Source organism: Tachypleus tridentatus, chromosome 10 (genome assembly GCF_004210375.1).
Source record: "Tachypleus tridentatus isolate NWPU-2018 chromosome 10, ASM421037v1, whole genome shotgun sequence".
Lineage (NCBI taxonomy): Eukaryota > Metazoa > Arthropoda > Merostomata > Xiphosura > Limulidae > Tachypleus > Tachypleus tridentatus.
The window spans coordinates 37,851,757-37,875,213 of record NC_134834.1 but is presented as its reverse complement, the minus strand read 5'-3'; the positions used below and the strand labels follow the sequence as shown (position 1 = coordinate 37,875,213).

General features: G+C 32.4%; 1 protein-coding gene across 1 annotated transcript; it reads left to right on the top strand.

The window, feature by feature from the left end:
* The first annotated feature begins 791 nt into the window (after positions 1–791).
* LOC143229072 (E3 ubiquitin-protein ligase TM129) lies at positions 792–22,273 on the top strand. Its single transcript, XM_076460831.1, has 5 exons — positions 792–955; positions 4,050–4,362; positions 13,693–14,161; positions 14,748–14,907; positions 16,833–22,273. Exons 2-5 carry the CDS (start codon positions 4,158–4,160, stop codon positions 17,079–17,081), a joined length of 1,083 nt encoding a protein of 360 aa, XP_076316946.1. The 5' UTR covers positions 792–955; positions 4,050–4,157; the 3' UTR covers positions 17,082–22,273.
* Positions 22,274–23,457: the final 1,184 nt, after the last annotated feature.

Below are 23,457 nucleotides of genomic sequence, written 5' to 3'. Positions count from 1 at the left end.
AGAATTGCCACATGGTTAAGGCACTTGACTCGTAATTCGAGGATCGTGGATTCGAATCCCCGTCACACCAAACATGCCCGCCATATCAGCCGTGGAGGCATTATAATGTGACGGTCAATCCCACTATTTGTTGGTAAAAGAGTAGCTCAAGAGTTTGCGGTGGGCGATGATGACTAGCTGCATTCCCTCTAGTCTTGTTGTTGTTGTTTTTGGAATTTCGCACAAAGCTACTCGAGGGCTATCTGTGCTAGCCGTCCCTAATTTAGCAGTGTAAGACTAGAGGGAAGGCAGCTAGTCATCACCACCCACCGCCAACTCTTGGGCTACTCTTTTACCAACGAATAGTGAGATTGACCGTCACATTATACGCCCCCACGGCTGGGAGGGCGAGCATGTTTAGCGCGACGTGGGCGCGAACCCGCGACCCTCGGATTACGAGTCGCACGCCTTACGCGCTTGGCCATGCCCCTCTAGTCTTACGGTGCTTAATTAGGGACAGCGAGCGCAGAGAGCCCTTGAGTAGCTTTGCGCGAAAATCAAAAAACAAACTTATTTTAATCATAAACATCACGTATGAAAACGTCATCTTCAGAAAGTGTGTAAAATTCATATATAAATGCCATATGTTAAATTTCCTCTTAGTCTGTCATGGACAAGTCAGCTGCTCTTACGTAAAAATGGCACTTTTGAAACCAATATATTTTTAAAATATCAACAGTAAACTTAATTTTTATAGCAATTTAGTGGCATGGCGACAGTGTTGGCCTCTGTGAAATAATACTGTGTAAAGTGAAAAACGAAACAGTGGTCACAGGTCGTTAACTTGTATTTTTATTTGTGTGTGAGGTGGATGGTTCGGTTAAGAGCAGACTGAAGTGCGAAATAAAAGGGGTTCAAAACCACATAGATAATGTGTTGATTGTTATACGAAAGGACTGGAGAATTTCGAAAGATAGTAGGCTATTGTTGTATTACTAGTAAAATTAAAATATTTTTGTGTTCGTAATCGAGATTTTACTTGTGAGTGTTTATGCAGACATGCATGAGCCATAAGCTTGGAAAGAATGTCTTAAGATAAAACTTAAACTATAAAAACTTTAATCATACTATTATTAATAAATAGTATTACGTCTAAGTACTTTACTAATACAAATCTAGCAGTTCTGTTAGTGTTAATGACTGCTACTACTAGCACGAGTTATTAATAATATTTTACTAATAATTATTATAATTATAGTTGTACACCATGAAACAAACAGGTGAATAGTTCTTAATGACAAGAAACCCACTTGAAATAAAAATGTATCTTAGAACGGTTGGTATAGGCATAAACACTTTTATTGATAAGCAGAGAATAATGTTTTGACCTTCCTATTTATCTGTTTGTATCTCAGAACCTTCCTAGGTTCTCTGCTTATCAATAAAGGTCTCAATACCCATACTAGCCATTCTGGGATACAAACAGATGAATAGTATTTCAATTAGTATTAGTATTTATATGACATAGAGGGTAGACCAAAGCAACATGTAAACAAAGATATTAAAAAAGGATATTTCTACAAGTTCAAATTGCAGAGTTTACATTGACTTAAGTAACAAAGATTTACAGTAAAGGTTGTAACTTTTAAAATTCTTATCAGTAAGTAAACTTGGATAATTTGAATTATTTTTAAGTTTAGTCATGTAAGAATAGTTGCAAAAAGAAAAAAAAACACAAACGAAACTACTTATGAAGATAGATTGATTCACTGATCATATATATAGACTACAGTTTAATCACCAAAAAAAAATTGAAGTGTTACTAATTTTAACTTTAAGTTGTAGTTTTGTTTTATTCACTGTGTAGTTACAATGGGTTAACGTGAAATACGAGTGTAATTGTTTATATAGTGTATCACTTCCATTAGAATATTAAACTTCAAAATGTTTTGCAATTAACAAAGATACAATTTGAAAAATAGTATTTGACATCTTTTGTTTTGGTTTTTAATAAATTATCAAAGTAACTAGGTTAACTTATTATTTTGTGACAGTGGTACTTGATTTGTTTACAATACTTTTGCATGTTTTTCATACATGTTTTTCCATATATAAGTTATTATACATTGAAAGCACTAATACGATAGTAGGTAATAGAATGTGACTTACTGGATTAAAAATATCTAAGGAAGAGAATTAAAGGTGGGGAAAACTAAACATTTTAAAGGCCATTTTACAAAACTACAGTAGATATTTTATTTTAAACAGGTTTTTAATATTTCCAATTATCTTAGCTGTAAGAAGATTGATAAGAAATGGTCAAAGTATATACATTTATGTTAAAATTTGTTTGTTTTTTGATTTGGCAAATATATAGTAAGTAAGATCAAGTGATAGGACATTCATGCTACTTTTTCACCCAATCCAAATAATTAAGAAGTGTCATTAATCCAAGCTGAATGTTACCTTTTGTATCTAGGAACCTTAACAAAGAAAAGATTTAATTGATTAAAACTAATAATAGTAACAGCATGTATTGTGTAATGGATAAACTATTTTACAAGTTTATGGTGAAGAAAGATGTAGGTTTGCTCGGAAGTTTAAACTGGTGCTTTGAAAACTAAACTTATTACTTTCCAATATTTTAGTTCATAGTTACCTCTACCCTCACAATTTCATCACTTATATATCAATAAAGTTTTTTTTTATAGTTCTCTAATATGTTTGAAAAAATTTAGTTATGATTATATTTAATATTTCTATGCTTCAATTATAAAAAAAAAAGTCTTAAGCTTACCTTTATAACAATAATTTTAAAACCCAGTGGTGTTATTTGAGCATCCCTCTTATGTACCATTTTAAGTATCTTGGCACTTTTTCTGTAATAAAGAAACACAATTTACTGTAATCTTTGAAATAATCTCAAATATGTGACTTATTTTATCCTGGGCTTTTGATTAAGAAATATGACATATGAAAATAATTTTTGCTCCTTTTGCTTAATGTAAATTCTTGGTGTTATGAAAGTTAATCAAGAAGTTGTGTACTTGGTTGAAATTATATTGTTACATGCAACTGTAAGAAAACAAGGTGTGTAGTTAGTGATGCCATGCACAGTGCTCATAATAAACATTTGCTTATATTAGTGGTTTTCAACTTTTATGAATCAGTGAGGTCCCTGAGAAACTCTTCACAGCATTCATTACAAAAGAACATTACTGCAATGGTACATATAATTTGAGACATGTTTGTTTAATGCAACTATATACCCTCAAACATACATCAAAAATGTGAAAAATTTCTCTTGCCAATTACTTGGATGTACATGATCGTGCATGCATGCGCACACACACACACACACACACATAATGATAATCATGTTCTCTCAAATAATAAGTTTATGTGACTCAAGCACCTGTTTGTATCTTATCTCACTCGCTGATTTAAAACAATGAAGTGACTTGTTATGTTGTGTCATTATGAAGCCTGTTATAATAATAAAAAAAATATGTAGTTGGATTGCAATTATTGACTAGTACATATTTAAGCATTAAAATATGTGGAAATTTTTTATTCTGTGGAATCCCAGTATCTTGTGCAGAGCCCTTGTTGATGAGCATTTTCTTCTATAATTCAATGCTGCAAGAAAATAAATATAAGAAACAGAAATAACTGATGTTCATAAAACTCTGGAACTTGAAGGGGCTTTTCTCCCTATGGCTCCCCAGACTTATCTCTTTGTGTTTATTAAAAAAATAAATACTAGTGTTATCCCTGGCCATAACATGAAAACTCTTTTTTTGAAGTTAGGTAAGGTTTAATTCCTATTCAAAAGTTAATTGCATTATGTGAAGTTGTTCAGAAACTTTTCACTATGCTCAGTGTAGAATTTCTGAAAAATATTTACATAAATAACATGTTTTAATCTAACTTGCTAAAAAGAACAAAAAGGGTTTTGTACTAGTTGAAGTCTTTCTGAAGAATCTTTCAAAAAATATATAACTATCATATTTCTTGGGAGTTAGTAAATATTAAAGAGTATTTTCACAAGTTTACTCTTTTCTTTGCAGACCTGAAACAAAGGAAGACATCTACATAAATTGTTGTGCATGTTTGAAGAGAACTTGAAGACCAAGAATAAGAAAAACTAGAATCTGTAGTAAGCTTTTTAAAAGAGAATGGTTTCAGAAACTGCCTTGTTTACTCTTCTGTACTCTGTTGTATCTTTATGTGTTCTGGTGCCTCCAACAGAGTTCATATCTGCAGGATTTACCATTCAACAACTTTTAGGACATTTTCTTGGAGGAGAGGATGTAAACTTTGTTGAATATCACATTAAAGGAACCACACTTACAATGGTTGCCCATTCTCTTCTTCCTTTAGGTAAGATTTGGATTGAGATCAGTAACATTAGTTCAGATTGTCATTAATATAGTTACAACAATTGTCTTGGGTAAAATCATGGAAAAAAAGACACCGTTTTACTTTGTGATGTCTTATGCTGAGCTTCATTAATTAATTAAGGTCTTATAAAGTTGTTTGATGTGTTCTGACCTTACAGTTTATAGAATTGGATAAAAATGATATTTTAACATACTTTCCTTCTAAGTGAAGAATTTGTAAAAGTTTTTAATTCATAAAATGTAGATGCTGTTAAATAATTTATGGATGCGAGAGGTTATATTTGAGTTGGCTTCTTTGCTGGGTGACAATGATGGGCTGAATCATTTATTATCTGATCTTTTCATGCATTTTTAAAGTATAATTAATACATGTTAATTTATTTTGTAAGAATCACAACTTGTGATCAAATATTTTATGTTCATCCAATAAAAGACATATAAGCATTTATTTTTAATAAGTTATATTGCACTTGTACATTTAATAGGTATGAACTGGGACATTTTCATTAATTTGAAATTTCAAGATATAATTGAATATTTAATTGTATAACCCATTTTTTAAAAATAAGTTTCAAAGTCAGTTTAATATTTTTTCATCATCATAATTTCATTTTTTGCAGATATTTGTTGTAAATTATAATTTCATAGGTAGAGCTAAACATAGTTCAAGTGAGACATTAACAAGAAGCATATTTCAGCTTTTATACAGGGTGTTCGGAAAGTCACTGTGCACTTATATATTTATTAACAGACATGTTTCAGTATAGAATACAGGAGGTAAATATGAAAGACAATTATAAACAATGTTGAAAGTGACCCCCGTTGGTATCAATACAGGCCTGGATTCTTCTTATTTTGTTTCTAAACACCACTATCAGTTGCTGGTTTAAAATAGACTAAATAAAATATGATTACAAAACTGCACAGTGACTTTCCGAACACCCTGTAGTTTTCTACTTCTTAAGATGTGTAGAAATTTGCTGATGATTTGTTGTAGTTTATGACTGTTAAAACTACACAAAGCTAATTATTAATATGAATATATGGCTAATACATTTTCTGACATGTTACCTCCTTTCACATTAGCATTGCTTAACTAATTAATAGTACCAGTCAGGTTTAGTGCTGCCCTCTGTATGCACATTCTTTTGAAGGCTACAAGCCTTGAAATTCCTGCCTACCTCACAATTAATGTAGTTCACTGTGTCTATATGTACAAATAATTATACAGTAACCATCTGCCAACAGGAGTGTGACACACCTTTGTCATACATGCGACTTCTTGATTCTACCTAACCATCACTTCTCATTAGACAGATGCTTTTGGCAGACATTTTATACATTGTGAATTTTTCTCTTTTTATTTTTGAGATGGTGCTTTCAGATTTTTAATAATTTTTTTTTACTGTTTTTTCACTTTGATTTATTGTCAAGAAAACTCCCCCATATTTCATTTTTCTTGCTTTTTCTCACATTTTGTTATGAACTCAGTATTTTGTGCATCAGCTTTAACTACAGTTAACACTACTTTGCCTGTTATGACATAGGCTTCATATTTGAGGGCTCTCTGCTGGGGATTTTTTGGTCATCATTTACAAGGAGCTGAATTTTACATGTTTCATCCCTTTTTTTTAACCGACAATGTATAGGACCTGTGATGACGAGAAACCCACTTGAAGTAAAAATATATCTCACTTTTATCACTTTTACTGATAAAGCAGAGAATAGCATTTTGATCCTTTTAGGTCATCTTCAGGTAAACAAAGAGAGAACAGGAGTATACGATCCTCCTAATCCTGACCAGTTACTACAGGGAGGGCATTTTTTTATTTGAATGCCTGTACCTCAAGTTGATCCTGCTAAGCCTATCTTAGCCTTTATGGATATGTTTTTCAGGTTTGTTACATTATTCTGTACTTTTAATTGTGTTTGATTTTGTCCCTGATAAGTTGCATGCTGCCTCATCATACAATTACCTTATCTTCCCTCCTCCTTCTGATTTCAAGGTACATCCTGTGCATTTCATTTCTTAATTGAAGGCTGATACCAGTAAGTCTTTGTATACACCACAGGATTCTGATCATTATGCATTGGTTTACTTATCAAGCCTTGGATCTCTTTTGTGACTTCCAGTAGCTGGAGTAATTTTTTATTTTGTGGGTGGATCCTGTGAATCCTGTCTATTGATCTCAAACCCAATTTTCCTGCCTTTGTTTTCCCCTTACATTTCCTATTCATACATATCTCTGTGGTCCATATGTGGCTCTTTTTCTCCATTAGGAGATGTACCTGAATCTTTGGAGTCACATAAGGAATCTGCAAGACAATACTCAGTCTTTTCTTCCTTGGTTTCTATCCAGTTTTTCTGGATACCAGGCCATGTTGGTATTCGTGGGAATGAGCTTGCAGACATGGCAGCTAAATCTATCTGCTCCGGCACGATCACCACTGTGTCTGTTCCGTACATGGACTATGGTCTTGTATTCAAGGCTCGGCTCTGTGCCAGCTGGCAGTCCACTTGGAGTGAGCAACGCGACAACAAGCTTTTTCAAATAAAACCCTATATTGGGCTTTGGCCATCTAGCTTCCGTAAGGTTCGGAAGGAGGAAGTTGTTCTAACTAGACAACACATTGGTCACAGTTTTTTAACTCATTGTTTTCTTTTATCTGGAACTGATGCACCAGTGTGTAGTTTGTGTAACATTCAAATCACTGTTAGCCACATTTTACTTTCTTGCCATCGTTACGATTCTCAACGACGGCACTATTTTAAACATGTTTTTTCCCAGGGTTTATCTGTAACATTGGACAGTGTTATTGGTGATGGTGACACTGTCCACCTTGATAAAGTTTTTAGTTTTTTAATGGCCATTAATCTTTTTAATCTCATTTAAGTGTTGAATATTTATTCATTTCACCTTTTTAATTGTAGTTACCTTTTTACAGTTTCATTATCTCTAGTTCCATTTGACATTGTAAAATGGCCAGAACATTATATAACTCGACACCAGGACTGGAAAGGACAACTTCAGGTGACTAACGCTGCTGTTTGAACTATCCGTTAGTCGTCCTGGCGAGTTGTTATTACACTTTTTGCTGCATGTCATTTAACACGTTTATTACTTTACCTTTCAGTACTGGCCATAATGACACATAACTCGGAACCAGGACTGGAAAGACCAACTTCAGGTGACTGACGGTGGTTCTGGTACTTGCTTATTAGTCTTCCTGGCGGGTTATGATCATTACCATTCTGCTACAGAAGTTCTTTACAACTTTATAGATTGGATGTCAGCATCGGTTTTATACGATTTTCTGTTTTTAATTGCTGTTTTTACCTTCATTTACTTTTACAAATTGTACTACATTTGCTTTACTTTTACCTTTTTACTGGACATTTGGCTACTCATTATTACGATTTTGCTATATGTCTTTTAAAACTTCTGTTATTTTACATTTTGATAATGGCTGCTATGACACATAACCTGGAACCAGGACTGGAAAGGCCAACTTCAGGTGACTGACGGTGGTTCTTGAACTTACCTGTTAGTCTTCCTGGTGGGTTATGATCATTACTATTTTGCTAGAGTAAGTACTTTACAACTTCTTTTACTCTGCTTTCTCTCTTACCATTGTAAACTAGGTATCAACATTGGTTTTATGCTTTTTCTGTTTTTCAATGATGTTTTGTTTTACCTTCATTTCCTTTTCTGTATTTTACTACATTTAATTTATTTTTACCTTTTTACCAGATGTTTGGCGCGCAGATAGCTTAGCTGCTTTGTGCCATAGAACACAATCAATCAATTAATCTTTAGTTTCTTGTTTGTCTCAGCTTGCTCCCTTACCTTATTCTGTACCTGATTTCTGCCCTTTACCCTCCTAGCCTTTGCCTGTTCAAGGGTCCATCGATCCACCATTTGGCATGCAGTCATTCTCTTCACCAACAGTTCCAGTGGCTATCTGGTGGGGCTCAGCCCAGTAAGGGCATGCTTTTTTAATTTATTAACCTGCAATGAGAATTTTCTCCAAATTTGTGAATTATTAGGGGTTTGTCAGTTGGAACGTGCTCTTCAGTTCTTCTCTCTTTTTACTTTGTCCTAAATTCCAGTATCTTTCCCATTACCTCGGGATCCTGCTGTTACTCAGCTTCTAGCTGAGGGTGTTCAGACATTTCTTACAACATGCTATTGAGTCTGTCAGCCAGCCTTTTCAAGGTTTTTACTCCAGTCTCTTTGTTGTCTCCAAAAAGACCTTAGGACTTGCATCCTGTAATCATTCTGTCCAGCATCAATCAATTTCTGAATTTTCACTTTATTATGGAACATTTTCTCACCCTTAGGTGGATTTTTCTCTAGATCTGTGGACATCTTATATGCTTAACCTTGTATTTCCATTTCTCATCAGTTCTGATCCTGTCATTGGTTTGTTCACAATAGAGTTGTATTTCAGCTTAGTGCTTTACTTTTTGGGCTTGCTTCAGTACTCTATGTGTTTTGTGAAGTGGTAAAAGTTTTTGTCACACTTGTACAGCTTGAGGGTTATGCTTCCTCCACTACATGGATGACTGCTTCCAACACAGTACTTGCCTTCTCTCACAAGATTAGCATTCTTGTTCAGTGCTGCCCTTTATATGCAAACCTTTTTCTTTATGCATGCCACAAGATTTGCACTCACTCCTTGTTGGAATAATACATCCATCATATCTCTCGTGGAAACCACATTTATCATTTGTTAACCATTAATAGCATAGTGTGCTCATGTGACTCCATGTACACTCCTCTACCATTCTTTAACTTCTTGTTTGGGAGCATACGAGTTCACACATGCTTTTTTATTTATTTATTTCTGTGTTTGTCTGTTTTGCTCATGAAGGTGCCCATTTTAAACTTCATTTGCTTTGTTCAGCGAAAAAAGTTTTTGAACTTATCAATTAATTCAAGTCACTATTTCTGTACTCAGGTCTTGTGAAACTTTTCTGTGCAATGTATTCTAAAGTTAACTCTACCACTTTTGAGGTTACATCATTTTTTGCAGGCCTTTCTTTCTTTGGTTTCTAATCTCTCCTAATTTTATGAATCCATGTACATTCCTTGACCCATGAACATTTCACTTCTCTCTCTTTTTTCCCCAACTCTTGTTGCTCTGTTTCTTGTTGGCATCCCCCTCCCATCCAGTTCTTACACAAGATGTTTCTAATCTTTTATATCTTCCTGCTTTGTTTCCTTTTTCAGTTACTTTTTCTCCTCCTTCCAGTCTATAGTGTCTTCATTGTATTGATACTGTGGCATTGGATCTTTTGGAAAGGAGTCACCAAGAGGGTTTTTTTGATTCTCTCCAGGGTTTTTTCTCATCATTTTGTTGCTCCCACAAAATGGGAACTGGTGTTCTGTGGTCAACTTTTATCTCTCAGACATTATGTAGTGGTTCCTTAATTCAAGATGGAGGGGTTTCTTCCTTTCCATTGGCCTTTTTTTGCACACTATCAATGTCCAAGGTCAACATCTTGGATGCTTTTTTAGATATTCCAATTTTCCAGTCCTTTGAATTCTTTCTTCAATTTTTTGTATAAGTTTTGAGCTTTTCTCTTCGCTGTTGCTTCAGCTTCTTACTTGTTCAACTGAATAATTGGTACATTTACACACCATGAATGTGGTCAAGGACTTTGTTTCCCTTATTATATCTTTCTGGGAGGAATTTCTTGGTGTTATCACTTCTCTTCCAAGAAGCTGTTTGTCTTGGTTGACTAGTCAAACCTTACAAGTTGTTCTTCATTCCAATCCAATACTTAGTCTACCTCAGTGCCTTTTTCAATTTTCAACTCCATCAGGTTCAGCCTTCTCTCATTTGTCTGCAAGAATCTTGCCTCTTTTACACTTTCTGCATGAAAGGGATGTGTTTGGAATTTGTACTTCTTGAATATCTTGTCCCCTTAGTCCATATTCACATGAGCCTTCAATGGACTTTTGAGTAATCAGTGGAATATTTCCCATATTTCTCTGTTCTCTCTTGTGACATTTTCACTTTTTTACTCAAGGATCTGTCTAGATAGCTGGATTGTTCCAATATTATGGTTGGTGCTCTACTACTGCTCCTACATCCATTTCTCCATCACTTCACCAATGTATTTCTTACAAGTTGAGGCTTGTCTCTGGTTGATGTCCACAGCCTCTGATGTTTGGTTTCATGGAGTGTATTTTCCACATTGATATTCTGGAACTCTTGGTCACCCATTAAACATGTTCCTACTATCTACTTAAAGTTCTAATTACTTGGTTGTGATTCACTCTGACAGTACTGTGGTTGTTTCCCATACAAATCATCACATTGGGCATAATTTTTGGTCCATTCACATTTGGTTTGTTTATATATCTGTGATGCCCAGGGAACTTTTAATTTGGTGGCAGATTGTCTCTCTTGACTTGAAAATATTTTTCCTATAGAGTGGTGAGTCCATCCTCAATTCTTTTGCATGATCTGTTTTTAATTCTGCACACCAATGATCAGGACTTTTGGGTTATTTTGTCAACTGCCTTTGAACGTTTTTCCTATAGTTCATTTTTTTCCTCCACTGTTCTTTCTACTTTGTTTTGGTTCTTTCTCATTAGTCATTTCTCTTATCTGTTTCCTTTACACAACTGGAACCATAATGTGATTTAACACATTCTAATCCTTTCTAGTTAAGTATTCCTTTTTGCACATGCCATGAGGTTTTACAGTTATATTCAAAATTTAATTAAACAACTTTACAATCAATGTCTGTTATTAAAATTAATGTCATTATGTAATTTATAATTCAAAATTTTATATTATCTAACTGACTGTTAATTTTGCATGTCAGGATATTCAGGCAAAAACTAGATATGTTAAAAATCCAGAAATTTGCATCTGTAGTGAAACTGTACCTCATGGGAGTGGTCTTCCAGTGCTATATCCATGAGCAAATTGGGGAACATTGAAGTTGCCATCAAAATCTTGCTTCTCACTATAGTATGCGAGATACATTGTGTTTCTGTTCAAGTATTGACACACTAATGGAAGAATTAGGTACTGAACATTATCTTTAAGAATGGGGATTTTTTTCTTTTCATCTAAAGTTAGCCAGAAACGTGTACTTTTGCATAATGCCATTGAATCATGTTGCTCATATTCTGAACTTGAAAGAAACATATCAAAACATGCAAATTATAGAGTCTTAAATGGAATTCTCACTGAGTAAAGTTGTTAAAGAGAAGTTATTTACATGATGTATAAAATATTTTGAATAAATCTATCATAACTCAAAAACTAGGGGTTATCTGTAATTTTTCAACATGATTTTTAGAATTAGAATTTTGAAATTACTCAAACACAGTCACATTTTGTCTAGTAGCAGAGATAAACTGTTTTTTGTTGCTCAGTATAATTAAATAATAAAGATCTTAAGTTGTTTTTTTCATAGTTTAATTTAATAGACGGGACTGCCTGGATAGGCCAGTAAGACTTTTTGTTTCTAATGATTTGTTGAAATAGTACTCCAAATGTGGCTGTGAAAATTTTATAGAATGTAATAATAATATTTCACTAATTATGATCACAAAAATTTCAGTAGATTCCAGAATCTTCCCCTTGAGGTAGATTCCTGTATGTGGTGAGAGGACCTCCCAGAGAAGGTTCTGTACTTTCAGTTTACCTCTTCTTGAACCTGAACATCCATCCATGTATTTGCCATGCTTGGCAACCTGTGAAAGGAAGGAAAGGATCCTAGTTGTTGAAGGATCCAACCCCAACATGCCACTTTGGCCTTGAATTCCTGTAGACAGGTGGCTTTGGTGTATCCTCCAGGGTCAATTGGCTGGTCCTGTTGGGCTAGGGTCAACAAAGTACCAGTGTTGGACATTCTCAGCAGATGTTGGGGACATTGTGTGTGATGATGGAGTTTGGGGATAGTGCTCATGAAACCTTAGAGTTGCTGCAGTGTCGTTTGGCATTGCAGTGTATCCTCTCATAGGGCTTCATGGTGGGTGGGGTTAGTAGGCACTAACTCCTAAATTAAAATGGTCACATTAATACAGTTGAGCTGTTGAGGTTTCTATTCTAATCTGGATGATATTAAGGCCTTGATTGATTACTATAATTTTGTGCATCGTTCCGTACATTAAATATTTCTGAAACCTGAAGACACAGTCACCTTTCAACAGTTTTCTTTATAATCAGTGATGACAAGAAAACCCACTTGCAGATAAAAATATATATGTGAAAACAGCTGGTTTTGGTTGAATATTTTTATGTAGAGGAGTGAACAATGTTTCGAACTTCTTCAGTCATCGTCAGGTTCACAGTGCTGGACAGTATCATTGGCAATGGTGAGACTGGTCACTTTAGTTGTGTTTTTAAATTTTTGAGGGCATTGGCCTTTTTAATTCTATTTACATTTTGTACCTGGTTTTTGAAGTTTCTTCAGTTTTACCTTCATCCATTTTTACATTTTATAACCATTTTTCTTTCACATTTTTTTTAACCGATTGTTTGATGCAGGTAGCCTAGTTGCTTTGTGCCAATTTACTCCAAAGAACCAACCAACTAATCAAAATCCTATTTTTTTCATCACTTCTAAACATTCAGCTGATTCTTAAAGCTTTTATCAATCATCAAGCTCAAATTCTTCCAGTATTACTTCAGCTAGTATCTTTTTTGATATTTAACAGGATTTCACAATTGTTTTTTCTTTTTGCTATCACAGTTAAATTTAGAAAATAGATAAAAAATATCTTATCTTTATTAGAGCTGAATAAGTAGTGTAATTTGCTGATCAACTGATTGCTGGACACATTTCAGTTATTCTTATTTGAAATTTGGATGATTTGAATCATCCAAGATAGTTATGATCACAAACATTAATTTGGATTAAATTCATGAGCTTTGAGTAATCAATTTAACTGAACAACTTTGAATTAAATGAAAATAATGAGAAATCATAATGCTACAATGTCATTTTCTTGGATAGTTGGAATAATTAAAAACAGTAATAACGAAAAACATTCATTTTGATTAGTTGATTATTTTTGTGAAATTAATCAATTTAATAATAATTTTGATTTATCAATTATTTGATATGGTACTAATCATTGTAATTGTTGTTGTTTTTTTTGCAAATTAATAGAGTTCATTGTTCAGATTTAATCATGGTGATATTTTATGTTATTTATTTTTAATTTAAGTACTTACTACATTTTTAAAGCTTTTTTTTTAAACTAACTTTTTAATATCTTGACTTTTTAATTGTTTCCACCAGTTTAATGGTAGGAATACTGTAATTTTCTTTTTTTAGGATACTTTTTTTGTTTTCCTTTATTTGTGGAGTCATTTGAAGAACAGAAGTATTGGCAAGAAAAATGTATTTGGGAGGCAGCAGTTGGGATTTCTGTAGTATTTCCAACAGTTATAATTATGATTGCTCTGTATTGGGCTATGGAAGACTGGAAGCATCACCCTGCTGTCAAAGTTCTAGCACAATATGGACAGCCATGGAGAGTTGTAGCTGCAAGGATAGATATGGAATTTCGAAGGGTAGATAAATTTGCTTCTGGAACAGGGACCATGACCAGAGTTATTGTAACAGATTCATGGATAATAAAAATAACCCCATACCGATTATTTATAATTCAACAAAGTGATACCTCCCTAACTCTTACTGAGAGTAGTGAACATGCACTTTCACATGTCAGTAACACAGGTATACAGTTCTTGACAATTCGTGTAAATAGCCACAGAGATTATGTACCTTCTTTTGATATCAGGTAATATTAAATTTTCATGTATGTATAGTTACTTGAAAGCATAAATAACTAAAATCTATGAAGTGTCTCAACATTAAAATAAAACTACACTATAAAGTAAGTTATTATAAGTTATAGTATTAAATCCATTAATCTTATGATTTAAAACATTGAAATAAAAACCTTGAAATTAATACTGAAAAAGAGTCATTTCAAAAGAAATGAAACCTTCACCATAATTTAAAATTTTTCAAATTCATTGCTCATGTTTTATCTTTGTGGCTTTGAATATGCATGTTACTGTAAGGTAAACATTACCATTTCTTAGTGACAAAAAATACTTGTTATTAATGTGGAAGAATAAAATAGTTGATTCTCTATGCTGTTGTGCTTTGGTATTGTAATATTTTAATACCAACATCTGCAATACATTTAATGAGTTGCAGCCAAAATTAGTGTCAACAAAGAGACTTTAGTTTTCTAGTCTTGATTTATGAAATTAAGTATTTCTAGTCCTCTTATTGTATTGGATCATCTTCATTAATGATATACAGTTAGTAATCTCTTAAAATAAATTTTGTATTTGACTATATTCTTGTGTACTTAGAGTGAACTCTCAGGAATATAATGATTTGAGGGATAAGCTACAAGCTCCTCTGGAAAATGCTCGGAATGTTGTTGTGCATCGAACGCTGAGTGATCGTTTTCTAGAAGCATTCAGAGCTATTGTTGAGCAAAACTCAAAATACCCAGTGCCACCAGATATTGTAAGTATTTATATTGTCTTGAATGATTGCAATATACACTGGAATTTGATTGAGTCAAGTGTGTTTGGACTTAATCCAGACTTGTCTTATGGTTGCAGCATCATAGAGTGTTTTCTTTTTGGCGTACTTTTATGCTGATTGTAGCATTTTGTACACAGTACGAAACTAATAAACATGACATTCATTTAGCTTCTCTTTATGACAGCATGATGACAGTGTAAAAAAAAATCATTAGAGTCATAGAAGGATTATAACATTTCAGATTAAAAACATTTATTCATCTGAAATTGGAATAGTAAAAAAAACACCTGAAACCGTCTGTATGTCACACTAGTAAAATATTAGTTTATTTTATTTAGCTTTATTGTTTTCAACTGCTCTAGTTCAAGCCAAGTGACAAGTTTGACAAAATTCTTCATTGTGGTAATGTATCAACATTTTCATGTGAGTGACATAATGCATTTACTTCAGTGTCTTTGTGTGATTTTAGAGAATATATAACAGTTTACTTCGATAACTATTTAGCATGGCATTAAAACTTGTTTAAAATTATCTTACATCATAGTATATACATACAGTCATATTACATTTTAAGTTTTAAGCTTGTTGTTTTCATCTGATGCAGTGTGTTTCCTTGCTTGGAGAAGGATTGAATAATTGCATTTTTAATATTGGTATAAGTTATTAAACAATTGATAAAGTATAGATCATTATATTTAATAAATTAGAAAGTCCATTTAGCTTGTTCTTATTGGTGGTGAAGTGATGCATGATGTTTTGCATGAGGGAGACATTGGAGTTATTTGATTCCAAAAAAGGGATGCAGAAGTCTTGTGATATGTGTAATAAAAACATTCACATTCATAGAGCATTAATGAAGGAGAATAGCAAATTTTGTGAATGTGGGAAGGGGAGTATCAATGGTAATATATTCTCAGTATTGAAAAATTATAACATTTGTTCATTAGAATTTTAAAACAAAGTTGCATTTCACATGTTTTTCACACATTACGAGTTATACTGATGTTTTCATCCATGTTTAACACAGGTGAGAGAAATTTGGCAAAAAATATGTATATAGCCTTATTTTAATTAAATTAGAAGTATAATAAAAATAGTGTTTTCAACAGTCTTAATAAAATAATATTGCATATAATAGTAGGTACTGTAAAACCACAGTGAATGAAACAAGCTGTTAGAAGTCTTAACAATGGGCAAACTAATTTTGAAACATTCATATGTCCTCTTCCTACTTACATACTTAAGCCTATCACCCCATACAGAGTATAGACCATCAACAACTGTTGTCCAGTTAAGTTGAATCTGGGCTGTCTTTTCTACTTCTCTCCAGATATTCCTTGCTTATCAGTCTCCTGTTAATTTTACTATATGAAACTGAAGTGTACACATTAATGTGACAAAACTAGTTTCTTCAGTATCAATACTGAGATTTTTTTTCTCATTTACTGTGTTTTTTTCAATACTATTTTCAGCCTTCATTTTCTTATTTCATGTGTTCATTATTGTTTTATGATAATTGTTTTGTAAGTTGTTTTCAGAAAGCCATCTTTGAACCATTGAATGATTCAAAATTTTAATATTTAGTGATAGCCACTTTACTAAACACCTGAAATACAGCAAGTATATTAGTGTTGAAGGGCTTCACATATAAACATAAAGATTGTATAAATCAGTTGTAGTATAAAAGGAGTAGTGCTTATTTATTGTATCACATATTAAAAGCATGTTTCTGATCATGAAAACATACTTTTTTTTCCAATTCAGTATTAAAGAAACTTAGTATTTCAGTATTAACAGTATTTATCAATGCATCATCTATACACTCAAGATAATATGATGTATATTATACAATTCTTCTTTATCTTCTATCAAATATTCTATAGCATTTTGATTTTGTATTACAGGAGATTGATAGTTGTCTTGGATGTATGCAAGTTCCAGCCTGTGTGAAACTACAAAAATTATGTGATGATCCATTAGTAGGGGAGTGCCAGCAGTGCTTCTGTAGACCAATGTGGTGTCTTGACTGTATGGGGAAATGGTTTGCTAGTCGTCAAAACCAGAATAGACCAGAAACCTGGCTTCAAAGTCGTTGCCCATGTCCATCATGCAGATCATTATTCTGTATGGTAGATGTCTGCCTTGTTGAATAATAAACTTATTTTAAAATATTTCAAACAAAACGAAAGCTTCAAACTTAATTTTTTTTTAATTTTGACCAATAAGTTTTGTTTTTTTGTTGTTATACAATATCACCTTTAAAGGCTGCTTAATCCTCTTCCACATCATATGTTTTTAAAATTTATTTTTTTTGCTGAATGATGCCATAGGTTCTATGGCATGATATCTGTTTCTATTCATGCAAATTGCCATATAATCTATGGCATGTACTAACCTTTTTTCCCTATATTCTCACACAGGTGTATTTACCTTGGCTACACGTAATGTATCCCCAAGTTTTCTGACAGTTATGTGTTGTATAGGTCATATTTCAAAGTTATGTAATTACTGTGTATCATCAGCAGGATAACATACTTCTACAGAATTATTTGGATAAATCATGATGTTTCTCTGACATAAAAAGCTTTACTTCTGCAGGATATTGCTGTTTACTCATGAGAAATTAAAAAAAAATAAAACATCATAAGAGCAAAATCAAACCCCAAAATGTATCTAAAGTGAGCATTGAATACTAGATGCCTGTAAAGTGTACACTATATGTTTATATATTAAAATACAGTAGAACATCAATTTTCTGGAAAAGTCAACCATCCAAATAGACATAGTCCTTATGTTTTATTGATAGAAAACAATACATTTCCATTGAGCTGCAATTTTAATCCATGTTTGTGCATGTTTACATGGTGTGTTTTACAAATATAGTAAGAAAATTTTTAAATGCACTTGAGAGTTAAAATTTTTCTTTATGTTCGAGTGTTTAATAACTGACAATAATAAATAATTAATAATTATGCATTAATATATGCATATACAGTTACTTACCATGTTTACATTTTTATCTTTAGTGTGTGTATTGTTTATTTTTGGTACTAGAAGCTTTAACTGTCTTTACTCTTTGTATTGGTTTTTCAGTATTTTCAGTTTTTATATTAGTTGTAGGCTGTATGTAACTTTGATATCTATTATAATAATTTTTTTTATAGTGTTAGAAAAACAATTGTAGTATCTCCTCCCAGTTTAATATTAATATTCAATGATATACAGCAAGCACGGTTTACTTTTTTGTCGCAATTATTAAATTGTATCTTTTATGTGCTGTATTGTAGCCAATGTAGTTAAGGTGCTTGACTTGCAATCTGAGGGTTATGGTTTTGAATCCATGCTCATCATTTCAGCTGTTGGGACATTATAATGTAATGGTGAATGTCACTCTTCATGTGTAAAAGAATAGTCTAAGAGTTGGTGGTAGTGATGACTAGTTGCCTTCCCTCTATTGTTTCTCTGCTAATGTAGGAATGGCTAGTGCAGGTAGCCTCCATGTAGCTTTGCACAAAATTCAGAATCAACAGACAAACAAACAAACAATCTTTGTGCTACATAATACAAATTTAAATATCTAATCACTTAGACAATACAAATGTAATAAAATGAAATAGGAGTTTGTGATGAGCTTCAAAATATAATGGTAAAAGTATTAACAATTTCAGTAACATAAATTGAGATATGGCACAATTTTCATTCAAATACACACACACACATTACATTTAATTTTTGTATATATGTACATGTGAAACTGAATATTCAGAAACGAAGTTACAGAAAAATACTGCAATAATTAGTATATATACAAGAAAATATCAAAACTTTTTTATACAACTTTTTCACAAACTCCAGTTGTAATTTGAAGGTCATGATAGAAACTGTTTGTGATAATGCAACCAAAAACATTGGGGATATCTCTTCTGTGAGACAAAATCCAAAAAGCAAATGACAAACCAGCTAGTAGGCATGGAAAATTAATTAAGGGTGCTTATACCTGCAATGTCACAACTCTTATTGCTTTTCTTTATCTGCAGCTTAGGCAGTTACTCCTAAAGAGATGTATTAAAGTCAAAAGTGGGAATAAAAGAAAGCCATGCCAAAAATATTTTTACTAAACATTACCTACCATAACCTGCCTATAAAAGTTCTAAAAATTCTTACAATAGAACAATAACCATCCTAAAAATTCTACCAGTTACTTCTAACCTTGACTATTTTCTGAAAATGACATTTTACTTTATACTAGATCTTAAGTACTGTAGGTAGTTCTTTTTTTTTTTTGTAACATTATTCAATTGTGGCACAAGAAAGCTAAGACAAGCCGAGCTCCTTGAGATTAGTTGTGTCCATCTCAGCCATACTGAATAAATTTTCATGATAAATATTAAAGGGAGCTAGCTACTTTTAGGAACAAAAATGTTTTTTCCTCATTGAATATATACATAGTAATATATTTTCAAAATTTTAATAAACTCTTGCTAAAACGTTTTTAATTAATAAAATGTTTTACCATTATTTCCTTGTGTAGTCATGAATAATATAATATTGCCCCTAAAGAACTTACTTTTATTACAAACATTTAAAAATCTTTGTAATTGAGATGTAATGTCTTTTAGCATATGAGGAATTATATTATTGGGGTAGGTAGACCAAGGATGGGAAAGTTAAATGCTCTTATCTTATCAAAAACATTCGGTTGTACTTTACTGTTTACTAATTTAATATCTAAATCTAAATAATTAGCATATACATTATCATTGTTACTCTTTTCTGTTTCAAGTACTTTTGGATATGTTACACTTGGTGTAAAGTACTGATTATTTATAGTAATTATATCATCTCTGTAATGAAAAGTATATTTGTACAACTTAGGATTTGAACTTTTTTTTTTTTTTTTGCTTCCATAAATGTATTTTCATTAAAAAACCAAAACATTTGCCATATTTGCACAAAAGTTAGCTCCTACTGGAGTACCCACTGTTTGTTTATATCACTGTTCATTAAAAATAACCTAATTCTTATAAACACAGAAATGAAGAAAGTTTTTATACTGAATTTTAATAACTTTATGTGTAGGAATATTTATTTCTGTGTATATAACATTATCAAACAGATAAGTAAAAACTTGTATTAACTCTTTTTTTTAGATCTATTTTTAATGTATAATGTAGTAAAATTATAAGTGGAAACAAAATTAGTCATATTTGAAACATTTAAATTATTTTTATGTTCCAAAACTGGAATGTTGTTCTTGATAATCAAAAAAATATTCACCTGAATTATTTAAATACAGTGTTATTTTTGAACACAACATCTAGAATATTATTAAAGGCAATTGATATAAATTTAATAAATGTGTTTAAAGAATTTAATTATAAATCTGAATTCAAAGGGATTTTTATGCAATTTAGGAATTACATAAAGCCCACTTTTCACCATTTTGTTTTGCTCATATGCAACACAAGACCTTCTCTACTAATTCTTTGATAGTCTTTGATTCTCTCTGACCTAAATCCAATCTGTTTCAGTAAACTACAGACAGATGCACTTGGTAACTTCTTATTCCCACTTCTACAGCAAACAGTCATGTGCTGTAGCCCTAGTTTTGGATTTCCTTCATGAGTTCCTTGTATCCCACTAGGTTTTACTCATGTCTTTCACTCATTTGTGCCTTTTTAGGACACTGTCAGTTCAATTACTACTATTGTTCTGCTGCTGTCAGAGGAGAGTATCAGGTCAGGTCTTTGTCTAGTTCTAGCAACTCCTTCTTTGTATTCTCTCATATCTCCCTGATTATTTACTATCTCCCAGTCATTTGCAAAGGCAAATATTCCATTTGTTAGCAATATCTGGTGCCTCTTCTAAGAAAGTAAACTGGCTGTTTTATAGGTGCTTTCTTTCTGTTGGCTAACACTATACAATGTCTGCTGCTAGATTTTGGAGCACTTGGTTATGTCTGTGTGTGTCTGCTTCTTCCCAAAGCCTTTTTGTAGGCTGATAACACATGGTAAGAATTTGTATGCCTCCATACAGACTACACTTTGGATCATTTGACAGGTTCTATTTCACTAGGTTTGCACCTGGTTGTAGATAAACCAAGTGATAAAGTAAGCAACATGCCATATGTTATTCCATGATAATGATCTTTGCAAAGCATTTTTTTATGTATGCAATTGACTTTGTTGTCTTTTTTGAATTGCTGTCTGTACTTGCTTAGCATCTTTTTGCTTAATCTCCCATATTGTCATCTCTTGTCCCTTTTGTAGAAGTTTTTGATCAGAGAGTGTCAGCTATCTCTCTAGCAGTCACCCAGTCTTTTCAAGATCTACTGGCAGTTGCTGGAGTACAGGAACAAAAACTTGTAATGAGAATTTTCAGCAGGGAATCCAAGTGTTTTGGCTCCACCTTACACTTTAGGAGAGCTGGGCCATACTTGGGAATCAGCCAAGTGTTTTCCTTCTGATTTTTTCCCATGATGGGATATAAAATTTGGTCCTGTTAGTTACTAAATATTTGGAACCATTTCTGCCTGTGGTCTTGGCTACAAATCCAATTGGAATTTAGAGAATTTTAATTCTTTTAATACTACTATCTAGTTTTCTTTGCCCATATTCAACATAAGACCTTCTTTGCTGCTACTTTGAGAGTTTTTGAGCTCTTCTGACTTACAAATCTGAGCTGTTTTATTACGTTGTAGAGAGATGTTAAAAGAGTATATGATACTACAATTGGATTTATACCATTTTTCTAATGTTACTATGTGAAGCTAACACCTGTAACCTTAATGCCATTCAGGTTTCTTTTTTATGAGATTGGTGTTTGATTACATTCTATTTGTATTGTTTAAGTGATTATTCAAATAGGTTTTCAGTTTAGACATAAAAACTTCCATTTAATAAGTACCAGTGTGAAATGAAACCTTTCTGTTTATTTGTTGTATATTTTCTCATGTAAATGATTAACCTCAAAACCTACCAGCAGTGTTACTAATTGCAAACACTAGCTATTCATTATTTATATTTATTATAAACAAATGTTGAAGCTTCTTGAAATGTTGTACTTTAAATTAATGTTTTTGTGAAAACAAATATTTATGTAAGCTTACTCTCGTATTCACATAAAGCTTTTGTTTGATATCTTGGCTACTGACAAAAGTGTTGTGTGCATATACTTCTGAATAAAATGTTTTAATGAAGTTACTTATACTTGTTTATTATTGGGGAAATTTTAATTTAAATGCATATGATTTCAAAGAATTGCATGTGTACAACTTTTATATGTTTGATGTTTTATTTTTTAACAGGTAAGGCTGTTTAATAAAATATTTCCTCAGTGTTTGAAATGGAGATTGTCTTGGTCCCCAAATTAATATATGGATGAAATTCGTCACCCATATACAATACTAAATAATTATTTATGAAAATGGTTTAGATAACCAGTTGTTTACATTTCAGCTGTCTGTTTTGCATATTAGTTAAATTTGAGTGATTATGACATTTAGTATAATATTTTGAGTTAAAGTATTATAAGTGCCAGTTACCTCACAATTATTATGTGCAGTGTATTTACATAGAGAGAATGATACTAAGTGATAGCAAACTCAATAATTAAAATATTGAAATCCTGCAGGCTGAAAAAAAATTGCAACAAGTAAGACTGTTTAGTAAAATATTAAAAGCTGTGAAACATGTTTTCAACATGCTACAAATTTTAAAGGCACTTTTAATATGTTACAAAGTAATAGCCATGGAGGATGAATTTTGACTCAAACACACAAAATCAGAATATTTTCTTTCACTTCCAGAATTGAAAATTTTGATGAGAAAGAAACTTGTCTCCAGTCTGTTTTTGAAGTTGCTATTTGTCACCAAGTTAAAGTGATTTCAAAAAACTTCATATTTTATCAGCAATCCCAGACAAGGGCAAGCCTTGAAGAATTTGACTAGAGCTCTTATTGTGAAGATCAGTAATTTATGTGTATAGTAGTTTGATATTAACATTTCTCAAATTGTTTCTTTCTGGTGAAAATGAGCAGTTTTGATTTTGTGAGTTATTTTATACAGCTTGTTCACTGAAGGATAAACTAGTTTCAGTGATTTTTCATCAAATATCTATTGAAATGTAGATTACTTGCAATTAAGGAACAACACAAACATCATACATGAATAAAGAAAATATCTTGTCTTTTGTTTCTGAGACAAAGTGGCCTAGTATGGCCAAATGGTTAAGGCATTTGACTTGTAGTCAGAAGGTTGCAGATTAAAATCCCTGTTGCACCAAACATGCTCACTCTTTCAGCTGTGGGGACATTGAAAGGAGGTGGTCAATCCCGCTATTCATTGTTAAAAGAGTAGCCTAAGAGTTGGTGGTGGGTGGTGATGACTAGCTGCCTTCCCTTTAGTTTTACACTAAATTTACTACTAAATTAGGGACGGCTAGCTCATATAGCCCTTGTGTAGGTTTGTGCAAAATTCAGCAAACAAAATGAGACAAAGCAATTAGTAAATACATATATTTGTAGTTTGC